Raw genomic sequence first — 12,035 nt, forward strand, 5'->3', positions numbered from 1 at the left:
TAGACAATAGATGTCTAGATGAGATTGGAAGTCAAGGATATCTACAACAGCTAAATGAAGAATGAGAGCTGAATTATTCATTGGGGGGACCATATGAAAAGAAAAGCCAAGAGAATAGTGTAAAAGACATCACCAAGACAAACAAGACAAACAAGAAAAACAAGACAAGCATATAGTACGACCAGGGCGTAGATTATTCTTTTTTTGTCCTGTGACTAAAGTTTCCCAGGTTCCACTCGCTAGATATTTTCCTTTACTTAGCCATCGTCAAAGTTACTACTTATCAAACTATTCACAACGAAATCAGAGGCTGCTAGAAAGGTGTAATAGTAAGATGCCGCAATCAGAAAAGTGAGCTTCATTCAATAAGCTGCTGTCAGTGGAGGCAAAATATTGGGCTGTGATGCGCATGTTTCTTGATCATCACCATCACCATCATCTTCTTCTTCTCCAGCATCCCAAAGAAATCGAGCATACGAAGCAAGAACGTGGCTGTAAACACAAGATAAGTAGATAACAAATCCATTTTGAGGGGGAAAAAAATAAAACAAAAATGAACAAAATGATCCAAATATTACCAGTCATCAGGAGCAGAGTGAACTGCTCGATCAAAATAACTCTTGGCACGTGGAGCATCCTTATGATTAATCCAAATCAAATCCCCGTACATGGACAGCACATTCCCATCACCCGGCTTTGCCAAAATTGCTCTCCCACAATACTCTTCAGCTTTCACAAAATCTCCTCGTATCTGAACTCAAAGACCAAAATCAAAATATAAATTCAACAAAAATAAGGGCGTTGATTGAAATTTAGTTCATTGTGTATGTAAATATATGTTAGGCCCCATGAGTTTTTATAGTTTTTGTAATATGGTCTGCAAAAGTCTGTAGTTTGCAAGTTCCAATACCTCTTTCAAGAACTTGGCATAATTGGCAAGAACGAGAGCATCTTCAGGATAGGCTTTGATCATTTCCTGATAATATACATCCATGCTCTTGCTTTCTTTACCAGAATCCCCATCACCGCCACCGCCGAGAAATCCGCCATTTCCGCGGGCGCCACCGCCACAGCCATGATCCAACAGCAACCCACCAGACAAACGCGGTGTCGTTTCGTTATAAGTAGAAAATTCTCCTTGTCCATCTTCTCCTCCTCCTCCTTCTTCTTCTTCTACAAGCAAATCACGTGAAATCAACGGATTGTTGAATAAAGTTTTGGTCTTTGTTATGTGAAGCTGCTGAAGATCGCCATCTGATAACGTTCGTGGGATTCTCTTGATGGATGATGATGAAAATGACATGGATATGGATCTGGGTGTATGGATCCGCATGCCCAGATCGGGTTCCGGCGATGACCGGAAGCTGCATGATCTCAAGATAGGTGAAGAAGCGCTTCTTAAAAGCATTTTTCCTTTTATTTTATCTGCTTTAGTCTGGAAAGATCAAAAAGCGCTTTCAGTGATTGAGAGAGAAATATAGAAACTGCATGTTGAGCTGAATTGCTGATGCTGTAAGGAAGGCTTTTTCAGGCTTGATGTATTTGGATGGATATAAAGTTAAAAGGGCAGATGTGAGGTCAGCCGTTTGATTGAAATCGTGCGGTGGACTCCAAGGGTACAGTCCTTGCACGTGATTGATTTATTATTGTAACGCGACTTTGTGTTGGGCCCCTTTTTGTAAACTCTGGCATGAGTTGACTTTTATTTTAATTGGACATCCAGCAACTAAAATGAAATCACCTTGATATTTCTTAACCCATGGGACTGAGGGTGCATTTCACATATTATTTTTCTTTTGCGACTCAAAAGTATATTTAAAAATTAATTTTGGTAATTCTTAATTTTTTAAGAAGTTATTTTTAGTAAAACCATCTTACCTTACAGTAGATTTTAAAAAGTAATAAAATAATTTTTTAAAATTTAATTTTGAGAATTAATTTTATACTTAAATAAGTTCATTTATGTATCTTTGTATGTATTATAAAATTCAAAATTAAAGAGGAAACAAAATCATTAATCTTAAAGAAATTATTATTATTAGCAATTATATTGAGCAAAAAATTAAAAAATAAAATAAAATATTTATTTTAGTTATCAGTAATTATATTACACAATAAAAAAGTTATTATATATATATATATATTTATTTATTTATTTATTTATACATGTATAAATAAATTTTATTTAACATTATGTGAAATTCAATCATTTATATTTTTGTAGTAGTTTAACAGTAAGATCTACTAAATACATATGACAGTTTTTAAAACTTATAGCACTTTTAAAAAAAAATTATCAAATAATAATTGATTCTCTTCACAACTAATTATTTATATAGTATAATTAACAACTATTTTAAAAGTAACAACATTACCAAATTGGCCCCAAACTGTTTTAACATTTATTTGTTCCTATTTATGTATTTGTGTTTTGTATTTGATTTCTTTTGAACTACTATATAAGTAATTTCATTGTTTCAAAAATAATTTCACAACTCACTTTTTTTTTTTTATAGAAATAATTTTAAAAATAAATATTTTAAAAATTAATAATATAAAATATTTATTTTAATCATAATTATTATATTACACATCAAAAAATATTTTATATACACATTTATAAATATGTAAATAATAGATTTAGACCCAGTTTCATTTAACCAAACCAATCATGAAAATGACATGTCCAAACATTTTTAAGATGCAAACCATTGATTGTTTGTATAAAGGGCTATGCCGACCGCACTGTAAGTGTAGGGCATCGTCCCATAGATTGAACATGACTAGAGACTTATCTAATCTTGAATGTACCATAAAAATTTATACAGTTAATTGTTCGTATATTAAGAAAAATGCGAATGTCTGTACATAAAAATCTCTAATTATGTCGGTCCATACAAATTTATGAAAAAGTTGGAACTATCACGTTGTTGCTTCTAATAATCATTTTAAAGAGTTGTGTTGATTGTTTGCATTTTAAGGAAATACAAGCATGTACGTGCACATGACAATTATGACCATCTAGATTTATGACCACCTCGCTTCCGATAGTTATCCTTAGGCTTCACGTAAATCGTGATGCATCCACGAAATTCAAAGATCAGAGTTTATATAAATGAGGAAAAAATAACGTGATTCTTGAGTCAAAATGAAAAGATTTGCTTAAATTTAGTAAACGCTTACGCAAGCTCGACCAATTTCTTTGTTTTTGCGGTAATACATCTGTTCAAATCACTGCGTCGTTTATTTTATCAATTGATTCACGCAGTTATATAACATATAAATGGGCAATCAATTTTAATCACCGTAATATAATTTTAAAAACCACTAAGATTTAATTCAGTAACTAGAGCCACTCACTTACGAGTGTGAGAAAAATGATTTGAGTCCCCACAAATATACTGTAAGGGTTTGAGGAATGCAAGAGTTTGACATCTCTCGAAGATTTAATGTAAATTGATCTTAATAAATGTATGATTGTAAATATCATGATGAACAATAGTGTCTAAAAAAGACATAATTTTAAAAAACTAATTTAAGATTGTTAAAGTTATGACTGTACGGGATAGCATGCGTAACAATGAGCTCACTCTCGTCTACTGTAAAAAGTCCACAGAATTTTAGGATAAAACAAACAAATGTTTAAACATATTACGCAATCAAAATCAGACCCAAAACAGCCACCCGGCCGTTCTCTTCATCCTTGTAGGAAATTCGCAAGTCGCACCTCAGCGAGAGTGAAGCCAGCCTCATTGCGGCGTTCACTGCTCGATGCGGCTGCTTATTAAAAACACTATTTGTGTCTTTATCGTTTTATTATTTTGGTCAAAAATTGTGATCAAAAGTCCAAAATGCCGTTATCTTTTCTTTTCCTTCCGCGTCTTTTTATCCTTTTTGGTGAAAGAATTAGCACTAATGAGTAATGATCGATAGCTACAAAAGCGCGCAGGAAAAAAAAAAAGGGGTTCAATGCATGGGCGGATCTAGCATGTGACCAGTGGGGGCTCAAAAAAAAATTATAAAAATAAAAGAGAAAAATATTTTTATTTTCTAATTATCCCTCATTAAATTTATTAAAATAGTCATTATAAATTATAAACCCCATAAAATTTAAACTTTAACTTTTAAGAATTATAAAAACTTATATTTTAATTAAAAATAATGATAGCCCTCCACCCAAAATATTTTCTATTCTCAAAAATAAGATTAATTCTTACATTTTCTATAATAATAGTAAAGAGAACGTTTTCAGTAATGAAACTCATTAATAATCATCTTTGTAATTGGATGAAATAAATGATAGTTTGGTTGTTTATATAAGAAATAATAAATTTAATAATATTGATGACAAGTCTATTGCATAATATTTTTAAAATATGAAATTTCGTAGAGAATAATTATAAATGTATTAATAAATATTTTATGTATTCAAAATTTTAATTTTTTATATTTTACTATTATCTAATTTAGCCCCCGGTAAATTATTTTTCTAGATCCGCCACTGGTTCAATGAATTACAGCTAGCAAGTAGCAACAAAATTATGTTTTAAAAATAGAGTCCAGCTTGCATGAACTGATTGGTGGAATAGTTGCTGTATGTGTACGATGTTAATTAATTGACAATTTGCGAACCCACTTCGAAGCTTTTGTTTGTTCATTCGGAAGGGTTTCCGGATCAACTAAAGCATATGATAATAATATCTAGTAAGATTCCCTTATCGACTCTCAAATAACCAGCAGCACTTTAATCGTTTTAGGCAGTCAAACAGTCCGCCAAATGGTAAAAACTCTCTCTCCTATTATGGTCTACGGAGCGAGGCAATGAGTTATTGAGTATCCATGGGGAACTCGGTGATCTTACCTCACATATACTGGGCCTGGTAGTGGGCCATGTGGCTGATGCCTTGGAATCCTCTCATGGGGTGACTCCTCAAAAACCCCCTCTCAGAAATGTGAGTAGGAAAATATCTATATTAAACAATAAATATTAGTAAAAATAGATATGTTTCTCTAAAACAAACGTAATGGTAGAGATCTTTACTGTTGCCGTAAAATTTTCGAGTTATACTTAGTAAATTTACAAGCTGTACAATAAGTACTGTACGAATTCTGATACCTAGAAGATCCCAAGTCGTATAATATCAGTAGATTGTAAGAATTTCCAAACATTACACCTGATTTGTTGATCCGAAAGTTTTCAAATTTTGGTGCACCATCCCATACTTCATCATATATTTCTATGCTGCTGCCTCCACATGCTTGATGTTACATCACTTTATTAGACAAAGAAGTCAATAATCAGCGAGCCAGGATAAGGCCCTGTTGGCCAATTTGGCATTAAGTTGAAGTTGCATTTCTTTATTTGTGCCTAATCAAGCCAAATAATATGTGCTTACAGTAGTGATACATCAGATGAAAAAAACCTCTTTGGATGCCAATACACATGCACACATACATAATCAAGCCAGAGCGGAGATACAAAAACATACTGCAGCTCTAAATAAGACAGCAAGAGCTAGCCTAACCATACATACAATAATATATGATCATCATTCATGGTGAATTACATGTATACACTAATGGCTTCAAGGCTGGTAAAGCTTGTTACCACATTTACATTTCCATGACTGAAGATAATATCCATCACCTTCACCTAGACCTTCTTCATCACGATCATGACGTGATGATGATGTCCATTGTTCATGATGATGACGATGCTGAATAACCAGAGTAGCCGAGCATGGCTTGCATCTCAAGCACTTGTTCACACACCCTGGAGGCCTTGAACCTACCAACTTCTCTCTTCCCGTCACTCCGTAGACTGCTAAAACAATACAGTACATATTATTAGGTTAGTTGAATAACAAGATCACATATGGCGACATGCATGGTGCTATCGGTTATTTGCATACCAGGTTTAGAAGTGAGAGATGTGAGCAAAAATACTAGAATCACAGCAACTTTAACCACAGCCATCAATGAAACAATGAAATTTTGAGGACTTGTAAGAGGATAAAGCGAAATAAACATTTGGGATGTTATGTATATAGAATTGTTTGCAAGAGCGACGATGGGTTGTTGCCAGCGAAAGAGAAGAGACATGTCTCTGCTGACATTCTGGTCAGTAATTAAATACATTACAAGCACGATAGCTACTTTTTAAAAATTAAACGCCACCCTAAAACAATGATATATCAAAGCGATGTTTTTAACTTTGTACTTCGAATTTTGCAGCATGAATTTGGTACACTGGGATTTTCATTTTGATAATAATACTTAACTGTCTTAAGTTACAGGAGTTATTGTTCATTATGAAAAGAAAAGCAATGGCAATTCAGTTTTGGTCACAGTAAATTGAATTGCTTTTGCCAAGTAAACTGTAAGTTATTTTTGTCTGTACCGAAAAAGCTAAAAAGGAAGACAAAAACAGAGGAGTTACCAGGGAGACTCGAGGATTTTAACCTGGATGAAAAACTTGTCTGGTAGTGGAAAAGAAGCAGAGCAGCTGTCTGCCCTGGTACTGGGTATGATGCCATGCACCGATCAGTCTGAGCAAAAGGATCAGCCTTAGCAGGCACACTTGTAGTAGTGTATGGAGTCTTGCACGTGACACTCCCCAATCAAATTCCTTTTTCTCATTTGTCTTGGCTCAATTTTATATAAATTTATACGATTGTCTAAGGAGAAATGATATGGAACCTCAACCGTACAGGAGACGTGATTGTGTAATAGTATCTCATAGGTCACGATGAAGTTATAAATTAATTAGACAATTTCATTTGAAACTGTTAATGTGAAAAAAGTCTTCTGTCGAGAGTGAAAGCCCACTCAAGAGTTTGGCCATAAGTGAAAAAAAATACAAAATAGCTTGACCGGCTCGTCAGCAGAAGCTTGGGACCCCAATCATAAGTACATGATGCTTACTGCTATGTGAATTTCCTATTTGCATAGCCATCTCCTGGGGAGCTACAGTGTTTATCATTGTTCTTACTTCAACCAAGCCAAACACCAAACGCAGGCCCATGTGATCGTATCTGACAAACCGTAAAAAAGAGGATTCGTTTACCAAGAATCTGAAACGGAATGAGTATATTTTGCTTTTAATTTCACGAGGATCGGAGACCTGAGAGATTCTCCACGATGGCCTTGGAGATGATGCTTACGATTAAAAAGTTGCTTTCCGGAAATGAATTGATGAAATCCCAAGTCTGTTATTGCCAAAGTAGGTCGCCAAACAAGATACGTTTCAACTTTATTGGATGCTTCCTCCAAGAGCCGCAGATTTTCGATCATTTAGTCAACAACTAACAATAGCCCGCCATGTTTTACTTTCAACGCAACGACCTCTTTTCTTTTGAAACTTTGATCATTGATTTGATTTAAAGAAGTAACAATGTATCTGAACAAAAACTATAAAAGTTTTCACATTATCATTTTATAAATACATTAAGCGGACAAGAATAATCTTTATTTATTATAAAAAGCATTACAAGATAATAATATTACATCACAAAGGGCGAACCGATTTCATTACACAATAAAGTCATTGCAAAGAGTACAGTCCATGAATAAATGAAGCCTGCAAAACCAGGGCCTGGTGAAGAAAAAAACAACCCTCGGGTTGTCAAGGCAGACCATATAACTTGCTGCCAAGGCCAAGACCCCGTCGACACAAGGCATCAAAAATTCTGAACCGTTAAAAGCAACGACAACAAAGTGACTCTCATGACTTTTTAATCCACCCTTTGAGAAAAACAGAGACCCAACATGTGGCATCAAAAACGTGGAACACTTGGTAAACAGACTCGAAATTTGCAAAGACAAAAGCTTAGTCTCACCATAGACTATAGCTAAAACACTAGGTACGGACACCCAGTAGCACAAAACCATTAACAGCGGAAGGAATACCCTAGAAACATAACCCAGTAGCTGTATTCTCAGGAAAATATGGCCTTAAAGTGACACCCGTAATTGGGCATCAAAAAGCTGTAACAGATTTTCTTTCATTCGGAAACCTGCAAAAAAGGTAGAGGCCATATTCACCCTGGAAAAAGAAACCGAGCACTTGAAGACTGAAGACCCATAGCAGATGGACCCAAAAACTAAACAAACTGCTGCTGCTACTCACAGATGCTGACTAGAAAATTCTGAGACTTCCTGATATGTTCATCCCCATCCTTTGTATCAGTGCTACATATTATCGAATGGGGTTTTGTCGAATGCTTTGCAGCTTATGAGAGGACATCACACCTCCATAACTGCTCCACAAGCATGTCAACAGAGTTGGTGCTGATTGCATTGCAGTGCTGGAGGTTCAAACCCAGAAGGGTCTGACCCAACTTTCTTAGGGCACCCAAGCTCTTGTCTGAAACCATTGAGCAACCTGACAGCGAAAGAATCTGCAGATTGAGATAGTTTCCATGAGCTAGGGATGCAATACCAAAATCAGTGACAGCACACTTAGAGACATCGAGATCACACAGCAAAGGGCAGTTGTCTGCAATTGCCATCAAGCTTGCATCACTGATCTTCCTACACCCATCGAGATTCAACATTTCAAGAGTCCAACCATGCAATTCAGCCATCGTTGAAACAACTTTGTCAGTCAAATTCACACAACCACTAAGATTAACCTTTGCAAGACCAGCCTCACAACTCTCAAGCACTGGTAAAAACCCAGCATCTGTTACACCCTGAAGCCCACTCAAATCAACATTCTGCAACTGAGGGCACAATTTCCCCAACACAGCCAGGCTTGCATCACCAAATCCAGGACAGTTACGGATGGACAATGATCGCAAGGATTTGCAGGGAGACACTGAACGGACACCCAGATTTTGATCCTTAATCCCCAAGCAGCTCACCAATGATAAAGCCTTCAACTTTTCGCCACAGTTTAAAAGGGAACCAAAAAACCCAAGTTGGGTGATCCTGTGGCACTCCTCCAACTGAAGGCTTTCAAGTGAGAAAGCAGCTTTAGCAAAAGAGATCAGTCCATTGTCGGATAAAAAGGCACATTTTCGGAGGCAGAACTGCTTCAAATTTGGGCACCCCTTGCCCACAGCTTCAAGGCCCAAATCCGTTACTCCCATGCATGATGTAATTGTCAAGGACTTCAATTTTTGCAACCCATGACCACTGCCCATAACCCAGAAGCCTCTCTCACTCACATGTGGAAGGCCAGTAAGGAAGAGATCAGTAACTGCCATGCCATAGTGTCCAATAACAGCAAGAGAAACATCAGTAATGTTCAACCTTTGCAGCTTCACTTTCTCCAGAGAATAAGTGGCTGAAGACAACAAACTAGCAATCCCTTGATCCCCAACAAGGCGGCAATCCTTGATTGAAATGGACTTCAGATTGGGGCAGAATCTCCCAACAGCCTGCAGACCTTCATTTCCGATGCTTGAGCAAGACTCTATTGTCAGATCAATCAATTTAGGGCAGTTCTTTGCAATTGTGATCAAAGCTCGGTCAGTAATAGCAGGACACTGGCAAAGGTCAAGCTTCTCTAGCTGATGACATCCATTAGCAATCTCACAAAGGCCTTCATCCCCTACAGAAGATGTATTCCAGAGGGAAAGAACCCTTAAAGATGGGCAGCCACGGGCAATAGCCCTAAGGCCAACGCTTGTCACCCCACGAGTAGAATTGTTTCCACGGATGGAAAGCTTGCCCAGCCCTCCACGGCTGGCAGTACCAACAGCAATGGCAGCAAGTCTAATATCCGTTGCCTTCTTTCCTTCCAAGCTCCTGGAAAGGTATCCGTCACGCTCAACATCCGGATCTTCAGCATCAGAAACTAATTCAACCTTCTTTTCAGCCTCAGGCTTCAAAGATCGGATTTCGTCCCTGTGGATATTGCTTAAAAGAGAAAGCCAGCGCTTGGAAACACAAGCACAGGCACTCCTCTCCTCGCCTCCATCCAATCGTCTGAAGATCTCAAAGAGACATTCGTCTGGCAGGACTTCAATTGAGACCTGCTTCTGCTCAAATCTCTCTTCACTGTAAACAAATGGAGCACTGATGCGAGACCTCTTGCGAGCACGAAAATATATATCCACATTAGGACCGAGGGGCAATAAGAGACCTGACTCCTTGGGGTTTGGGTATATTGGGCCCCCAGGGCAAAAATCATCAGAACCTGCAAACCATAAACCAATATCTTGATGAATATGACAAATTCAGCCAACTCTCAAACAACTCAACACAAAGTAGCATCTTAAATGAAAAAATAAAAAAAAATTTCAACCTGGATCACCATCAACCATTAAAGATACTTATCCATAAAACTGATCTATTATCCATGATTTAGAATCAAGTTTTTTTCCCCCATTAAATCACATAAGATCTTAATTATTTATCTTGAGGCAAAGTTAGCTGCTTATATGTTAAGACTTTTCACCTTAAAGTTCTAAACTAGAGAAGCAGATACCTAATACAATCATAAGGCAGATCAAACTATTCCCTAATTGTTTCATAGACCATAGCAAAATTCCATCATACCAATAACGTATTTCCCTTTCATGCATATACCTACCTACCTATCAACCTATCTATCTTCGTAGCACCCTAGCATCAACTCAAAAATTGAGTCAAATTTAGCAAGACCCATAAAAAATCAAATTTAATTTAATCTAGCCCATCTAGTTAATTAATCCAAGCAATAAATTATAATCAATCATAAGATCGTAACAAAATTACCAAAAAAAAATTCAAACTTTACGGATCCGATCCCTAAAAATCACAAATTCAGCAAAATAAAACAAAATGAAGCAAGAGATCGAAAGCTTACCAGATAAAGCGAAGAGCTTTGACATGAATAGAGCTCAAAAAACCCCGGGAAGTTAAATCTGAAGAGATCCTGACCCAAAAACCCTCCAAAGAGAGCAAAAAAGAGAGCGCAGACGAAGATAGGAGCTAACACGACGTCGTTCAGGACGGCAAGACACGAATGCATGAGAAAGATTTCAGCTTTGAGGTAAGTGGAAACCCTATCACATAGGGCAAAAAGAGAGACAGAGGGAAAGAAGAGAGAGAAAGCGAGGCGCAAAAGAAATGACGATGGAATGCTGATAGTGATGAAAAAAGAAGGGGGTTTTAATTTTTAATTTGGGTGGACTCTAGTTTCGGTACGCGACAATACACACAAGAGAAACCCACATGCAATGTATTTGCTCGCATTAGTGGGGTTTCCTTGTTATATTCTCCCTCCCACCAAATGTATACCAGAAACCGGATGCCGGTTTTGGTTTTCCTTTCGTGTTTTGAGTTCGTAACTGGGGGTGTTTGGATGCTGGGTTAGAATTGGAGTTGTTTGTTTTCTAGGGCAACAATCCGTATGTTTGGCTACTCAAATATCTGTAACCCGGAATAATTAGAAAAGGTTAATTTACCGAGATTAAATTTTTTTTAAAAAAAAAGAGCTTGGATTATATAATTTTTTGAGCAAGTTTTTAGCAATTCTTGTAGACCCAATAAACTTCCGATTTTTTTTTTTTAATTTCTGTTTTGTTACAGATAAGTAGTGGTGAATTTTTTTTTAAAAATTCAAATTCTTATTAATAAAACGAAACTTACAATTCTTTAGAAAATAATGGGATTTTTTTTGTCATTGTCAAAGGGGAAACAAATGTTTATCACAAGGATTAAACCGGAGCATGACTCTAGTAGTCGCCAAATTCTAGAGAGATAGAAATGGGAGGTGTACGTGTAAGTACAATGACCATTACACACACACACACACACACACACACTTAATACTAGAGATTTGTGAGATGATAAGACCTTAGATTCTAGATCAAGCAATCACTTATCTTATTTTTTGGCAAATCTGGAATGAGTCGTTATAAATAATAAGTTTTGGTCACAAATGAAGAAGATTGAGATTTGTAGTTTAAAAAAGAAGATAGTGATATTTAGATATTCAAATTAAAGGTATAAAATTTGCATGGAAAAATGAGAATGGTTCTATTATAAATTTTATCCACGACCATCTAATTAGTTAGTTTATATTATCTCCTCAATAGTTACTC

At 36.3% G+C, this 12,035-nt stretch overlaps 2 protein-coding genes across 2 annotated transcripts; both read right to left on the bottom strand.

Annotated features, from left to right (window-relative positions):
- Nucleotides 1-40: 40 nt before the first annotated feature.
- Nucleotides 41-1,556, bottom strand: LOC18054672. Its single transcript, XM_006450369.2, has 3 exons — nt 911-1,556; nt 579-751; nt 41-492 (listed from the first exon to the last, which is right to left on the bottom strand). Exons 1-3 carry the CDS (start codon nt 1,406-1,408, stop codon nt 363-365), a joined length of 801 nt encoding a protein of 266 aa, XP_006450432.1. The 5' UTR covers nt 1,409-1,556; the 3' UTR covers nt 41-362.
- Nucleotides 1,557-7,453: 5,897 nt separating this feature from the next.
- LOC18054673 (EIN3-binding F-box protein 1) lies at nt 7,454-11,092 on the bottom strand. The gene is made up of 2 exons (XM_006450372.2): nt 10,796-11,092; nt 7,454-10,144 (listed from the first exon to the last, which is right to left on the bottom strand). The coding sequence occupies exons 1-2, from the start codon at nt 10,818-10,820 to the stop codon at nt 8,232-8,234; spliced, it is 1,938 nt and encodes a 645-aa protein (XP_006450435.1). The 5' UTR covers nt 10,821-11,092; the 3' UTR covers nt 7,454-8,231.
- Nucleotides 11,093-12,035: the final 943 nt, after the last annotated feature.

The sequence above is a fragment of the Citrus clementina genome, unplaced genomic scaffold (genome assembly GCF_000493195.1).
Source record: "Citrus clementina cultivar Clemenules unplaced genomic scaffold, Citrus_clementina_v1.0 scaffold_1, whole genome shotgun sequence".
Lineage (NCBI taxonomy): Eukaryota > Viridiplantae > Streptophyta > Magnoliopsida > Sapindales > Rutaceae > Citrus > Citrus x clementina.

Bases quoted from the DNA above. Each gene is read 5' to 3' on its own strand.
- LOC18054672 (XM_006450369.2), bottom strand. From the start codon at position 1,408: ATGCTTTTAAGAAGCGCTTCTTCACCTATCTTGAGATCATGCAGCTTC. The intron at 752-910 runs GTATTGGAACTT...CTTTGAGTTCAG, and splicing joins ATGCCAAGTTCTTGAAAGAG to ATACGAGGAGATTTTGTGAA. The intron at 493-578 runs GTAATATTTGGA...TTGTGTTTACAG, and splicing joins CACTCTGCTCCTGATGACTG to CCACGTTCTTGCTTCGTATG.
- LOC18054673 (XM_006450372.2), bottom strand. From the start codon at position 10,820: ATGTCAAAGCTCTTCGCTTTATCTG. The intron at 10,145-10,795 runs GTAAGCTTTCGA...TATGGTTTGCAG, and splicing joins AAAGCTCTTCGCTTTATCTG to GTTCTGATGATTTTTGCCCT.